Source organism: Podarcis pityusensis, assembly GCF_964106645.2.
Source record: "Podarcis pityusensis genome assembly, chromosome: 2".
In the NCBI taxonomy this organism is placed as follows: Eukaryota; Metazoa; Chordata; class Lepidosauria; order Squamata; family Lacertidae; genus Podarcis; species Podarcis pityusensis.
The window spans coordinates 108582301-108598260 of NC_138029.1; the positions used below are offsets into that span (position 1 = coordinate 108582301).

The window sequence follows — 15960 nt, forward strand, 5'->3', positions numbered from 1 at the left end:
AAAACGAGATGAGTGCCGCAACCCCAGAGTCGGCCACGACTGGACCTAATGGTCAGAGGTCCCTTTACCTTTATGAGTATAAATAGTAAAATCATCATCATCATAGAATCTTAGAGTTGGAAGGGACCCAAGGGTCATCTAGTCCAACCCCCTGAATTGCACGAATCTCAGCTAAAGCATCCATGACAGATGAAGAATCCATGACACCTGTGAAATAATAATATAATGTCCCTCTTTTCATCAGAGAAATGTTGGAGGGTATGGAGTTATGTGACCTTGAGCCATCTGAAGGCAGCCCTGTACAGTATAGGGAAGGTTTTTTTTACTGTTTAATGTTTTATTATGTTTTTATATATGTTGGAAGCCGCCCAGGGTGGCTGGGGCAACCCCGTCAGATGGGTGGGGTATAAATAGCATAATAATAATAATAATAATGGAATAGGACATCCCATAAAAATGCAGTATTTCACAAGAAATGACAGGATAGGTATGGATTGTTGATAATGTGTGTCCACTGATTCCCAAATCAGCGGTGCAAATACTGGTGTGAATACTTTGGAAGGTGTCTAGAAAAGACCATAAATTGCACTTGACTATTTTAAGATCTTTCCAGAAAGAAGGTGTTTTTGAAAGTTCTTCCCTTAATCAGGACTGTCAGCATTTAACGCATGATTAAAAGAAATCAGTCACAAGAACAAATGCAAACCTGGGTCATTTTAATTGGGCATTGTAAGTTTTTTCATTTCATTATTAATTTATATATACTCTGGAAATCAAACTACAGGACAACTTTTGTTTCTCCCCTGAAAGTGCGGGTTTCCTATGTTTTCAGCATTTCCTCAAATGGTTAGTAACCTAATTTTAAAAAGAGAGCGAGGGAGACAGAATTCTTGACAAATCCATGCCAGCTTCTACTAATCACAGCATTGTTTTCAAGATGTTTACAGACTGGCTGGCTACTTTATAATTTGCTGTAGCATCTTTCCTGGTATTGTAGTTGCATTGATCTCTTGTTTTTCCCCCCCTTCCCCCCCCCCCAAGTCAGAGCTGCCTAGCCAGATAGTAAATACTGCCAAATCTGTTTCATTTGCAGCTGTTCTGGTGCAGTAATGACTGAATGAATGAAGACAATCAGTGGGACATTTACATATGTGAAGAAGCCATCTTACACTCTAGGTGGGTGGAAAGAGTGTGTACATTTTAAATTTAAACAAATAGGCAACCACCCTCCACCCATTTCAGAAGCCAGTGCAAAAATAAGGAGGGCTGTCAAAAGCAAATTCCCTCACAACCAGTGCCATGATTGTACATTGACAGCAGAGGGCTCTGGTGTTTGCAAAGCAGGAAAGAGAGGCAACCCTCTCTTCTCACACAACCCTGCTCTGCAGGCAGAGGTGGAACTGGGTTTAGCTGAGGCAGCGGCTGCACCTTCCAAAAGGGGATTTGCAAGAACCTTCTTAGCGGCCAGCCTTCTTTGCAGCCAGGAAGGAGGAGGGGTGCCCTGTTGCTTCAGACCGAAAACTCCCCTGGGTTCTGTAGCTGTGATTTTGAATGAAAAGAGGCATAGGTAAAACAGAAGGGCTGAGCTTCTGGTGCAAAAAGGAGCTGTGAAAAGTAACAGGACTGCATATTTCCCACCTCTGGTTAGTAGCATCTTCTTCACATCAATACAGACAAAACTGTATTTGGGGAGGAAATAGTGTAATAATGTGTGTGCCTTGTTTCTATTCTCTAGTTGCATTTCTTTAAGGATTTCTGCCTTTTGTTTATCCATTTCCTCAATTTAACATCTTTTTATCCTGCCTTTAGGAACTCAGGGTAGAGTACAAGCCCCACCAAGGCCAGCCCCACCCTTAGGCAGACTGAAGCAGCTGCCTCGGGTGGTAAATCTCCAGGAAGCCTTCTGACCCTGAGAGGCGGCAGAATTCCGTTTTGGCTTCCTTTTGGCACTGCCCCATTCATCAAGCATCATGGCGCTTCCCCAGGTAGGCAGTTTTCTATGGGAGGGCTGGACTCTGGCTCGGGGAATAAAAACACAAGAGTGGAAAGAAAACGGGATTGTGATGGTTACAAATGATAGCTATTGACTCTGTACTATGCAGGTGACTTTTGAGGAGGTGGCTGTGTATTTCACTGAGCAGGAATGGGCCTTGCTGGATGCGAATGAGAGAGCCTTATATTGGGATGTCATGCAGGCGAACTACGAGCACCTGACTTCACTCGGTAAGTGCTCTGCTTAGTGTTAAAAGCTTGGGTTTCTCAGATGTATGCAGGATTGTGTTGTTGTTTTTTCAAGGATCCAGCAAACAAGTTAAAAGAAACCCGGTTCTTTATCTCTCTGGATGTTCTAAAACACACCAGAGCGATACATTAATATTGTTAATACAATATTACACTCATTCCTATTGTGGTTGTTGTTTAGTCGTGTCTGACTCTTCGTGACCCCATGGACCAGAGCACGCCAGGCACTCCTGTCCTCCACTGCCTCCCGCAGTTTGGTCAAACTCATGCTGGTAGCTTCGAGAACGCTGTCCAAACATCTCATCCTCTGTCGTCCCCTTCTCCTTGTGCCCTCCATCTTTCCCAACATCAGGGTCTTTTCCAGGGAGTCTTCTCTTCTCATGAGGTGGCCAAAGTTTTGGAGCCTCAGCTTCAGGATCTGTCCTTCCAGGGAGCACTCAGGGCTGATTTTCTTCAGAATGGATAGGTTTGATCTTCTTGCAGTCCATGGGACTCTCAAGAGTCTCCTCCAGGACCATAATTCAAAAGCATCAATTCTTCGGTGATCAGCCTTCTTTATGGTCCAGCTCTCACTTCCATAAAGAAGGCTGATCGCTGAAGAATTGATTGTAAGGAATGTTTTACTATGTTTTGTATATGCTGTAAGCCGTCTAGAGTGACTGGGGAAACCCAGCCAGATGGGCAGGGTATAAATAATACAATTGTTATTATTATTAAGGCTCAGGATAGGTTATAAACAATAGGCATAAGCCAATCATAGTTGCGCATTTGATGGCAGAAAGGATCATCTTTATGATGATGATCTGTGGAGACAGAGTTTTCCTTTTTTATTATGCACTTTAAATCAGAAGGCCTAGGTAAAGGTAAAGGTAAAGGTAAAGGACCCCTGGACAGTTAAGTCCAGTCAAAGGCAACTATGGGGTTGCGGCGCTCATCTCGCTTTCAGGCCGAGGGAGCTGGCGTTTGTCCGCAGACAGCTTTCCGGGTCACATGGCCAGCATGACTAAACCACTTCTAGCACAACAGAACACCATGACGGAAACCAGAGCGCACAGAAATGTATCTTCCCACCGCAGTGGTACCTATTTATCTACTTGCACTGGCGTGCTTTCGAACTGCTAGGTTAGCAGGAGCTGGAACAGAGCAACGGGAGCTCACCCTGTTGTGTGGATTCGAACCGCCAACCCGGCAAGCCTATGTTTTTCTTGCTCATGGGCACCTGCAGAATCCATCATGGTTTGTGTGAGTGAGGAAGCTGAGCTTTTGCCCTCTTTGCAGCAGCGCTCCCAAGTGCTAAACAGTTCCCCAAAGGAGGTAATCTGCAATCCTTCTTAGGTGTCAGAGAAACTACGGGGTTTGCATTGGGAGACACCCACAGTGTGGATGCAAAATCTGTCTGGCAACCACAGCTTTTGAGAACGACACTTGCTCTGCTCTCTGTGTAGCCCCCATGCTGTTTTAGGTGCCGTGTTGGTTTGTGATGGAATATTTGGGAATAGCTTTTTTCCATGTGTAGATGCAAATGTTCCAGAAAGTCTGTGAACGCCATCTTGGTAGTCAAGATAACCCCGAGACTAATTGGTAGTTGCTGCAAGAATGAGCTCACATATGTTTATTCACTTGCCTTGATATATGCCAATTGGCTTGCTTTGATGCCATGTTTATCTGTGGGCCTGAGACGCGCGGTTATTATCTATTATATCTAGGGTGGGGAGTTATCCGTAAGACTTGGAGTCTTGCCACCTATGCCTTCCTTGCCAGGTGAATCAATGGGAGGTCCTGGCCCTATTGGCTTATGCTGTCTTGGTATAAGTAATGCATAAAAGCTTTCCCAGGTGCAGATGAGTCATGGCACTTTCTCCCTGGTGTGGTGTCCATCCCAGGTCTGTAAAGGCAGCAATGCTCTCCATGCTGTGACTGGATCTAGACACATCAAAAAAGCGATTCGGTTAAACGCGTTGTAAACTCTGCAAAGGGAAATCACCTTGGCGAAAGACAGGACTCCACAGCGCCATCTGGTGTGTCACAGTGTTATAACACACATAAAGCGCTTTTTCTTTACGAAGGTAGCTGAGTCCTGTGTTGTGAGTCTACACTTCCTTCTAATAAAGCACTGGAACGGATCTCCCTGATGTTTTTGACACCCTTCTTTGGTATCCCTCCACCAAACCACCCTCACAAACCCTCCTTTGCGCCTATAAATCAGGACACTCCATAGGTCAGGCATAGGCAAACTTCGGCCCTCCAGATATTTTGAGACTACAGTTCCCAACATCCCTGACCACTGGTCCTGTTAGCCAGGGATGATGGGAGTTGTAGTCCCAAAACATCTGGAGGGCCGGAGTTTGCCTATGCCTGCCATAGGTTGTATGTGCCAAGCCCCTTCAAACTGCTTTGGAATGGGTTAGGGTCTAGGTCTGATATCTAGGTCTGATAGGTAGAGGCAGGATGCTACTGCAGGGTTTTGGTCTCATGGAGGTGTTTCCTTAAGAAAGCGAGTGGGGAGCAAAGTCATGAGGCATGATGTGTAGACAGACGGCTCTTCTCTAATCTCCAGGTGTCCTCCTCACTCCAACAGATGGCAGGATTTCATCTTGGCTTCCTCTGGCACCCTCCCATTCTCCTGTCACCGTGGAAACTCCCCAGGTAGGCCGGAATCTGCAGGTGGGCCTGTTTCACGAAGTGGACAGGAAATATTCAAGTATAACATCTACATCTGGAGATGTGATGAGGTTGAGGTTATGTTCTTTCATATGTGGTGGACCTGTAAAAGGGTAAAATAGTATTGGGAAATAATTTATAATGAATTGGGGGGGGAAATGTTTAAAAGCACCTTTCCAAAAAACCCCAGAGTCCTTTTCGTTGGGGATAATTCAGATGGAAATTCCCAGGTGTCAAAAATGGTTATTTATGTATGCCACTACGGTGGCATACATAAATTGTTTGCCCCAAAATGGAAAATGATCGAGGCCCCATCTAAAGAAGAATGGCAACTTAAACTGTTGCGGATCTTAACTTATAGAATAAGAGAACGAGAAGAACCTTTGCTTAAAGAAGATTGGAAAATGTTTATTGAATATATGAAGGATAATTGTGTATACTTGAAAACGTTGGCAGCATTAAGATAAATTCAACAGTGTAAATAAGTTTTGATGGAAGAAACAATGGAATTCTGAATGGTTTGGTTTATATAAAATATGCTGGAATTTATGCTATGCAAAATGAACTATGGAAAGAGAAGAAGGGAAGTCACTGATATTTTAAGGTCTAAATTAATATTCTAAATTGTAAGACAGTGTGTGTGTGAGAGAGAGAAATACGCAAGTGTTGAAAGAAAATGGGTGCCTCATTATTTCCTTTTCACCTGTGTGAAAGAAGGCAAGGGACCAGGGGCAGCCTGGTTGAGAACTTAGGGTATTGTATATGCTGCAGTCCTGACCCAGATTTCTACTGTTTTATGTCATTGCTTCCCTAAAGCGCTCTGGGATTTGTAGTTGTGAGGAGATGGAGGAGGCTAGGAGACTGTCTTATACCGAGTAAGGCCATTGGTTCATCTAGCTCAATATCATCTATGCTGATTGGCAGAGGCCGTCCAGGGCTTAAGGGAGGAACGTTCCAGAGCTCTACCTGAAGACACCAGGAATTGAACCCGGGACCTTCCCCACGGGGGAGATGATTATCCTGTGGCTGCAACACTTTCACAAGTTAAAGCAGATGCAACTGAAAGCACACAAGGATATAAATACAGCGATACCTTGGTTTTCGAACGACTCCGTTGACGAACGTTTCAAAACTCAAACACCATAAACCCAGAAATAATGCTTCTGTTTTTGAAGACGCAACGGAAGTCGAACGGCTTCTGCTGAGTGCATACTTTCTCAATTTTCTCTATTAAATTTGCAGACCGCCCTTTGCACCTCGGTTTTTGAATGTTTCGGAACTCGAAAGGTCTTCCGGAACAAATTACATTCGGAAACTGAGGTACCACTGTAGTAAAAAAAAACCCCAATAATATTGAAAACAGCACTGAAAACATTTTCAAAGTCTTCTTTTTTTAAGAATAGCACTCATCCTGCCTCATATGCCAGTTAGTGACCAAAGGCCTACTGGAACAAAAAAAAAGTCTTTGCCTGCTGGTGAAAGGAACACAGGAAGGGAGTTTTCCACATGCCAGGTCAGTTAAGGTCTATACAGGTATCTCTGCACTACAAGCGTAGACCTGTTTCAGATCTGCAGAAACAAGCTGTTTGATGGGCTTCTTAGGCAGCAGAAGTGACTTTCAATGCCAAGGACTGAAGGAGTTTCTTTTTAAAATAAAATAAAATAAAATAATTTTTATTAGTATTTTCCACACAACAACAACAACAACACGAAAGGTATCAACTGAAGGAGTTTCTTAAAAGGCTGTTGAAATTAGCCCTGTGCTGAGATTCTTGATGCAGGGGGAGAGGGTGGAAACAAAGAAAAAGAATCTTAATTGTGGGTGGTGGCAGAGGAGGAATTCCTAAAAACATATATATATATATATATATATATATATATATATATATATATATGAGTTTGGATTTGATATTCCGCCTTTCACTCCCTTTAAGGAGTCTCAAAGCGGCTCACATTCTCCTTTCCCTTCCTCCCCCACAACAAACACTCTGTGAGGTGAGTGGGGCTGAGAGACTTCAGAGAAGTGTGACTGGCCCAAGGTCACCCAGCAGCTGCATGTGGAGGAGCAGGGAATCGAACCCAGTTCACCAGATTACGAGTCCACCGCTCTTAACCACTACACCACACTGGCTCTCTCAGTGTGTGTATATAATATATATATATATATATATATATACATGTACCAACCCTTTAAAATGCAGGTGGCTTTTGAGGAGGTGGCTGTGTATTTCACCCAGCAGGAGTGGGCCTTGCTGGATGCAAGCAAGCGAGCGCTTTACTGGGACGTCATGCGGGAGAATTACGAGGGCTGGGCTTCACTGAGTAAGTATCCTGCCTGTTGTCTCTTCCCTTATTAAACACTTGAGCCCTGGCATCTTAAACTGGATTTGTTTTTCTCTGCTACTTTTTAGCTTTATTGATAATGGTGGGGATTGTGAATGCTGCCTTGGGTGTTTGTCACCTTTGAAGGTGACTCGGAAACTAAAATTAATCCAGAATGTGGCAGCTAGACTGGTGACTGGGAGCGGCTGCCGAGACCACATAACATCGGTCTTGAAAGACCTGCATTGGCTCCCAGTACATTTCCAAGCACAATTCAAAGTGTTGGTGCTGACCTTTAAAGCCCTAAATGGCCTCGGTCCAGTATAGCTGAAGGAGCATCTCCACCCCCATCGTTCAGCCCAGACACTGAGGTCCAGCGCTGAGGGCCTTCTGGCGGTTCCCTCACTGTGAGAAGTGAGGTTACAGGGAACTAGGCAGAGGGTCTTCTTGATAGTGGTGCCCGCCCTGTGGAACGCCCTCCTATCAGAAGTCAAAGAAATAAACAACTATCCGACATTTAGAAGACATCTGAAGGCAGCCCTGTTTAGGGAAGTTTTTAATGTTTGAAGTTTTATTCTGTTTTTAGTGTTCTGTTGGGAGCCGCCCAGAGTGGCTGGGGAAACCCAGCCAGATGGGCGGGGTATCAATAATAAAATTATTATTATTATTATTATTATTATTATTATTATTATTTTTAAGGGCGATATGGAGGATGGTAGCCAACAAAGGGCTTCTGCTGGCACAATTCCTCTTGGCTGTGCAGTGGAAATTCCCCCACCTCCTCTGCCTGCTCCCCTAAATCTATTCCTAGGGGTCCTCCAAACATCCAAAGCAGATTTGAGGCAGGTGCAAGGAGAGAGGTGAAGGCAGAGAAAACCTGACTTTGCTGTTCCTTTTCTGCTGTTAGTTCCACCATGTTGCCTAATGTCCAGACTCTCTCTTTGCAGGTGTTTGCTATCAACAAGGAAACCTTAAATCTACGGAGCCTTGTGGGAGATTGCTGAAATATTCCCGAGAAAGGGAATCTCCAAGTCCCAATCCCTGTCACAAGGAGGAGAAACAACCAGTGGAGAAGTTGGGCAAAACGGGCCCGTTCAAAGGGAGCATCAGCGCTGCAAAATGTCATCCGGTCGACATGGGAGAAAGGAAGGATTCCTGTCCCAAGTGCGGGAAAAGCTTCTGTCACAAATCGGCACTCACTGCACACCTGAGAATCCACACGGGAGAGAAGCCGTACCAGTGCCACGATTGTGGGAAAAGCTTCAATCAGAGCTCAGCCCTGACTCAGCATCAGAGGATCCACACCGGGGAGAAACCCTACGCCTGCCTCAGCTGTGAGAAAAAATTCAGTCAGAGCTCAGCACTCACTCAACATCAGAGAATCCACACCGGGGAGAGGGCTTACGCGTGCCTTGATTGTGGGAAAAGCTTCATTTACCAGTCGGCCCTCATACGGCATCGGAGAATCCACACTGGAGAAAAATGCTACAAGTGCCCTGACTGTGGGAAAGGCTTCAACCAAAGCTCCAACCTTATTACACATCAGAAAATTCATATTGGTAGGGAAGTGTGGTTAACTGTCCCATTCATATGTTGTCCCCTGAGGCCTGTTAATCAATCTCCTTTGGGTTATAACAAAATTGATTCACTGATGTGTTATATCTCACTAGAGAATGTCCAGATCATGGAAAGAAAATATTATGATCCTGTAACCCACAAGCATGGGGTAAATAACAAAAGAATCCAGCCAGGTGCCTGGATTCAAAATGTGGGGCTAAACTCACTCTTCAGCAGGAGAAAGCCCTCAGCTGCCGAGTTTAAACTCATAAAAGTCAAGCAGCGGTATAGTGTGGCTAAATGTAGGCTGTTAAACCTTTTTATCCCATTTTGTCTGCTTGCAAACTCCTGTGGCAATGAACAGAGGAGTTTTGTCCCTTTTCTACTCTCTCGCAGTGTTAAGTAAGTTTAAAATGTTTTCCTTACAAAACGTTTCAAAGGTCACATTCATGCCTTTATCCAAGTGGCACCAAGGAGAACACATGCAGAATACTAATAGGTAGAAAATACAAAAAGATAGCTTCAGACTCATGCTCTAAGCTTGGAGCAAAGCTTAGACACGTCTTCCTTTGTCAGTTACATGGTGAGGAGAGAGATGGAACAGGAAGAGAAGGCTTCACTTCCTCCCTTGTCAGAGAAGAGAGGGCATGACCTAGCTGTGTCTAGGAATCCAGCTCCGCTGTCTTAACCCTTTCATGCACCAACTAGCACTTTCTGACTGCAGTTCCCACACAGAGGACTTCACATGCATTATGGTCACGTGCACACCATATATTTAAGCACTAAAATACCACTCTAAACAATTATGGCTTCCCCCAAACAGTTATGGGAGCTGTAGTTTCTTAAGGGTCCTGAGACCCCCTGTGCCTCTCAAGGAGCCACAATTCCCATAGTAATTTAACAATCAATTCTTCTTCCCAGGGAACTCTGGCAATTGTAACCCTCTCAGGGAATAAGGGTCTCCTAACAATTCTCAGCTCTCCTTGGCACACAGATTGCCCCTGTTTTAGGGATTTGCAGTTTCTACCCTACATTTTACATTCTCTCCCTTAACCTTTTCTTCTTCGTATCCTATAGGGATACCTTGCAGGAGCAAGAAGAAGATGCCTCAGCAGCAAGTTTGTGAGCCATTAGAACCACCTGGAATACTTTGTAGGGCATTACAACGAGTTTCCCCTCACAATCCTCAAGTGGAAAAAGAGATTCGGAACCAGGGAAGCTTGCAGAGAAACCCCTCAGAGCAGGCCCAGGATCAAGTCGTTTCTGGAACAGGTAGTTTCATATCTCAGAAAGATGTCACGATAAAGACAAGGCCCGCTAGGGTTAAGAGGCCACTCGTATGTCACGACTGTGGAAAGAACTTCAAGTACAGTTCCCATCTGGTTAACCACCTGAGAATACACACCGGAGAGAAACCTTACGTCTGCCCAGATTGCGGAAACAGGTTCATTCAGAACTCAGCCCTCAAGAGGCACCAGAGGAGCCACAGAGGCGACAGACCCTATGGATGTTCCGACTGTGGGAAAACCTTTAGCCGGAACTCTCACCTGGCGAAACATCGAGTGATTCACACGGGAGAAAAACCTTACGAGTGCCTTGACTGCGGGAAGAAATTCAGCGTCAAAATGAACCTAGTGATTCACCAACGGATTCACACGGGAGAGAAGCCATATATGTGCTTGGAGTGTGGGAAACGCTTCAGCCAGCGACCCCACTTTATGATCCACCAGAGAATCCACACGGGAGAGAAACCTTACCAGTGCCCCGAATGCGGGAAAAGCTTTCGTGTGAGTTCGCACCTTGTCGCACATCAGAGAATTCACGCGGGGAAGACGTCGTTCATATGTCCGGACTGCGGGAAAAACTTCAGCGGTAGCAAGCAGTTTATTCAACATAAGATGTCCCATCTCATTGGAGAAAGCTATCAGCTGCCCATTGCGGCTGTAACCATTAAGAGTGACCCATTTGCCCCCAATTCTGTAGGTCTAGAAGGCAGTGGCTACAGTCCTGGAGCGAATCAGTGAAGTCCCAGCTGTGTTGGGCTAAAGCAAAGAAAGGGAAACCTTGATAAACCCTGTCGCATAACTGCAAATGGTGAGATCCATTCTACAATTAGAGCTTGAAGGGAAGGTGCCTGGAAAAAGGCATTTTCACTCAAACTTCAAACCCTTTTGCTGTACTTGAGAGCCAAATGTACCGGATAGAGTGTTGGGCTTGGCCTGGTTTGGACATGGATACTCAGCCATGATGCTTGCCGGTGACCTTGGACCAATTGTCGTGTCAGCCTAACCTACCTCACAGGATTGTTAGCAGGATGAAATGGATAAAACCTTGTTGTATAGACCATCTCGAGTTGCTTGGAAGAGAAAGATGAGGATACAAATACAGCCGTACCCTGGTTCTCAAACAAAACCTGTTCTGGAAGTCCGTTCGACTTCCGAAAACCAAGGCGCAGCTTCTGATTGGCTGCAGGAGCTTCCTGCACTCAATCGGAAGCCACGTCGGACGTTCGGCTTCCAAAAAGCGTCCGCAAACCGGACCCCCCGCTTCAGGGTTTGTGGCATTTGGGAGCCAAAATGTTCGAGTTGCAAAGCGTTTGAGAACCAAGGTACAACTGTACAATAAATAAACAAGCAAACTACCGTATTTTCCGCTCTATAACACGCACCCAACCATAACACGCACGTAGTTTTTAGAGGAGGAAAATCCGTAGGCATGCCACCCGTAGGCATTCCCTCCATAACACGCACAGACATTTCCCCTTACTTTCTAGGAGGAAAAAAGTGAGTGTTATGGTGCAAAAAATACGGTATGTACCATTCCCAGATATCAGGTAGAATTGTCAGGTGACCCCTTCCCAATCCACGAATACCATCAATGGATGGTGGTTTCCTGACTAGGGTCACATTTAAAGCATCAACGGTCATGGCTTCTCCCAAAGAATCCTGGGAGCTGTCATTTGTTAAGGGTGCTGAGAGTTGTACGGGACTCCCTATTCCCCTCACAGAACTACATTTGAAGAGGGACTTACGGTTAAGCCACTCTGAGAACTGTAGCTCTGTGAGGAGAACGGGGGTCTCCTAAGAATTCAGCAGCCTTAAGAAACTACAGCTCCCAGAATTCTTTGGGGGAAGCCATTTTAAAGCGCCATGGCCCTACTTAAATGCATGGTGCGAATGTGGCCTAGATTGTCCTGACCACCGCGCTCTTTTCAAGCGGCAGGGAGCATAATCCTGAAGTCCTTGGCCTAATAACCTCATATGGGTGGGAGGAGCCTGGATGGAGAGGAGGAGGCTGGGGGGAAATGAGAGGAGAAAGCCAAAACAGATGGAGTGATGGAAGGGGGAGAAGGGGAGTCCCCTACATGTGTGGGAATGTTCAGGGAGGCAGAAGAGGATATATTGTTTATTAATCTCCTTCCTAACTTGCGCTAGCAAGTTCCTTTACTTAGCAAAGTTTACATTCCCCTTTTAACATGCGCAGCAGATAGCTGGTTGCAGGCTTGTGTAAGCCTCTCACTATCATATAATTCAGTATTGAATTGTAGGTTCCTGGTAAGTTCCTTTTTATCCCTCTTAAAAGAATAAACACACGACAATCTTATTTAAAGTCAATAAAAGTTGTTTACTCATGTCAGTTCACAGTTGGATCCCTGAAGGCAAACTTAGATACAAATATATACATGTGGATCTACACCATATGGAGGAATGATCACAGCCTCTGCTAGCTGAGAAGCCCAAGCTAGAAGCCGGTCAAACAAAGAAGGAAGTGAAAAAGAGAGCGTGTGGCAACATGCCTTGTCCTTTTGTTACCTGGACAGGTAAGGTCACGCCCACCTCTAGTCACATGCAAAGGAAGGATGTTCCAGCCAGGAGGAAACAGGAAGTTTTCGACTGGCTGGACCAAACATTCCACCGCATGTCCACTCTAGGAAAACAAGGAATGTTGTGCTTGACTGCTCTCAGTGGATTACATCCCACAACAAGTGACCCATTCAGACCTATATTCTCTCTACAAAGTGTCTTCCCCGCTGGTGTGTGAGGAGGGAGGACATCAGGGGAGATGGAGGAGCAGTGGCAAAACCTCAAGATTTAGAATGGCACTTTCCTTTCTCATCAGATGCTTCAGGTGGCAGAGGGAACTGCAAAGGCACAGGCACCAGGGATTCCCACCCCCAGTGAACCAACCCAGTGGCGAGCCAGAGAACCAAAGGAACTTTCTGGTAAGAGCAGGTGTGGGTGGGGAAGGTTGGAGGTGATGAGATTTTAAGAGAAAGGAGGGCCCATAGGTGAGCAGAATCCTGGCCTTCCTACCACAGGAGGGAGGGACGCGCCAAGTCTCTCCTCCAGGAAAGAGATAGGTTTAGTTTGTTAGGATATTTCCTTTCCACCTTAAAAGGGAGCAGGCTTTGTGAGTCACAGAGTCTGCGCATTTCCTGTTCACAGGAAGTTTATGTTTTCTATTGCTTTCGTTTTCTCTCTGTGTCGTAGACACTGAAGCAGGCAGTCATGTTTTCTTTGTTCTGATCAACGCTGAATAAAACTTGTAAATAATGCTCTCCTGAGTGCGACTTTTGCTGTGCATTATCTGCTGATAGAGCGTGCATGAGCTCTGGACCGTGGCAGGCTATTTCTGGAGCTCATGTCGCTAATTGCTGATACTGCGTGTCTACGGGAGATCGATGGACGTCCGGACACGGCTTGGGGGCCATGATGGACTTTATCTCCCTGGCAGTATCCCAACAACAGGTTATGGGCCCAGATTCACGGCACTTACAGGAGAGTAAGACTGCGACGGACTGCTGAGAGGTATGTGGAGGAAAAGCGAAAGTGAGGCTTTTCGTTGCCGCGGGAGAGTCTCTTTGATGTCCGGCTGGCCTAATTGGTCTGGGAGCTGCGCCAAGCAAGCTTCGTGATTTATGGCTGCCGAGATAAGGAGTCTCTGAAGTGAACAGGGCTCAAGGCTCAAGTGAAAAGCTGGAATGGAGTTTTTCCACGCTTCTGAAGCTTCTGAAGCTGCTGAGTGCCCAAAGTTAAATCGGCACAATTATGAGACCTGGGCTGTGTGGTGTGAGAGTTTGCTGCGTCAGTTTGGAGTGTGGTTCTGGAGTGTATGCTTAGGATTTGACTGCCCCTCACTCATTGACTCAGCTGGTGCCCATCTTAACCCCAGGCCATTTGTAAAACACCAAAGGAGGCTGGAGGTAAGACGCTGGTGTTTCCCCTGAAACCAGTACTTATTTACCTTTTTCATTTTCCGTTAGGTTTGCCTTTACATTTTGTGTTTGCTGCCTGCTCCTGAAACAATAAATCAAGCTACGTCTTCCTCATTAGTTTGATTCAGAAACTGTTTTTTCCCCCTTTCGTTTATGACTACGAAAAAGGAGCCAGGGATTAAAAAATAGCGATTCTGTGAGTTAGTTCAATTTAGTCTGATTCAGAAGCCTCCTTTTTTCCCCTTTTTAAGTAGACCAGAGATACAGTTTAAAATAATTATTGTATTTCGAAATGCATTGCTTTTGGTAAGCTACGCAGAGATCGACATTACTGGGTGGCATATGAATGCTGTTAGTGAATAAAATTAAAATAATTCTGTTTGAGAGGAAATCTGTTTTATAATTTATATTATCGATGGATTATTTAAATAAAAATTTAATACGATTAAATCCGATGGCTCATAAGAGGCAGGACAAATGGTGGAGGGGAACCCCACTTACTGTATATCACAAGGGAATTATTTAGATATTTACTTCCAAATGTATTTACATTTTTTTTAGGCGAGATAAGGTCAAAGAATGAAAGAAAGACAGGAAATCTGAAGAAAAAATAGGCAATGGCTTTGATGCCTTGATTTTATATATATATTTTAATTCTGCTTGCGAAAATCTGTCTATGGAGAAGACTTAGGGTCATCCAGGGCAAACAATTTCTAGTTTAAATTTGGTCACTTTGATTCATCCTGCGTTGGTTATGCACACAAAAATTATATGAGAACTCCACCCGCACAATATCTAACTCATGGCTGAATCCAAGGGTGGGAAACCAGTTTCAGCCAGTGAACAGACTCCAGTTGTGGACAGCCCCCAAGAGTCATGAGTTCACCTCAAACACCAGCGAACAGCCTCAGCCCTGTATACCTGAAGGAGCGTCTCCACCCCCATCGTTCACTGAGGTCCAGCACCGAGGGCCTTCTGGCAGTTCCCTCACTGTGAAAAAAGTGAGGTTACAGGGAACCAGGCAAAGGGCCTTCTTGGTAGTGGCGCCCACCCTGTGGAACACCTTCCCATCAGATGTCAAGGAAATAAACAACTATCTGACTTTCAGAAGACATCTGTGGCCTCCCCATTTAGGGAAGTTTTTAATGCTTGATGTTTTATCGTGTTTTGAATATTCTGTTGGGAGCCGCCCAGAGTGGCTGGGGAAACCCAGCCAGATGGGTGGGGTAGAAATAAATTATCCATTATTATGATTATGATTATGATTATGATTATGATTATTATTATTATTATTATCATCTGGCTATCTCACCTCTCTCCACTAACTAGGTCAGGCACATGCAAACTCTGCCCTCCAGATGTTTTGAGACTACAATTCCCATCATCCCCGACCACTGGTCCTGTTAGCTAGGGATGATGGGAGTTGTAGTCCCAAAACATCTGGAGGGCAGAGTTTGCCTATGCCTGCACTAGGTATTAAGTTACTGATGCAATATTGTTCCACCGAGGGAGATCGTTTCACTGTCCAACAGCTCTGTCAGAAAGGTCTTCCTGATGTTTAGTCGGAATCTCTTGTAACCTGAAGGCATTGGTTCGGTTCCTAGCCTTCAGAGCGGGAGAAAACAAGCTTGCTCCAACTTCCATTTTGACAGCCCTTGAGATATTTGAAGATGGCTATCATATCTCCTCTCAAGTCTCTGGTTTTCTCAACCGTTCCTCATAAGGCTTGGTTTCCAGACCCTTGATCATCTTGGCTGCCCTCCTCTGCACTCGTTCCAGCTTGCCAATATCCTTCTTAAATTGTGGTGCCTAGAACTAGACACTCCAGGTGTGGCCTGACCAAGGCAGAATAGGGAGGTGCTATTACTTCCCTTGATCAGGACAAGGTGTGGATTACGACCTTCTGAACCCCTGACAACTTGGGACTAAAGTGAATCTGTCATTCTTTAAGAACAACTGAGGGC

General features: G+C 45.2%; 1 protein-coding gene across 4 annotated transcripts; it reads left to right on the top strand.

The window, feature by feature from the left end:
- Nucleotides 1–529: 529 nt before the first annotated feature.
- On the top strand, nt 530–14646 carry LOC308469557 (uncharacterized protein). Of its 4 annotated transcripts, none has more exons than XM_080992186.1 (8): nt 530–1643; nt 1810–1985; nt 2103–2223; nt 4820–4887; nt 7104–7224; nt 8172–8783; nt 9859–13141; nt 13871–14646. In XM_080992186.1, the coding sequence occupies exons 2-7, from the start codon at nt 1971–1973 to the stop codon at nt 10803–10805; spliced, it is 1884 nt and encodes a 627-aa protein (XP_080848312.1). In that variant the 5' UTR covers nt 530–1643; nt 1810–1970; the 3' UTR covers nt 10806–13141; nt 13871–14646. The 4 variants fall into 4 exon arrangements, with proteins under 4 accessions (XP_080848312.1, XP_080848310.1, XP_080848309.1 ...); XM_080992184.1 differs by having other exon boundaries at nt 531–1647; nt 1825–1985; nt 4799–4887; XM_080992183.1 differs by having other exon boundaries at nt 531–1643; nt 4799–4887.
- Nucleotides 14647–15960: the final 1314 nt, after the last annotated feature.

What these genes read in the sequence shown, in the direction of transcription:
- LOC308469557 (XM_080992184.1), top strand. An exon ending in TCACCGTGGAAACTCCCCAG is followed by an intron (nt 4,888 to 7,103) that starts GTAGGCCGGAAT and finishes TTTAAAATGCAG; the next exon opens with GTGGCTTTTGAGGAGGTGGC. An exon ending in CGAGGGCTGGGCTTCACTGA is followed by an intron (nt 7,225 to 8,171) that starts GTAAGTATCCTG and finishes CTCTCTTTGCAG; the next exon opens with GTGTTTGCTATCAACAAGGA.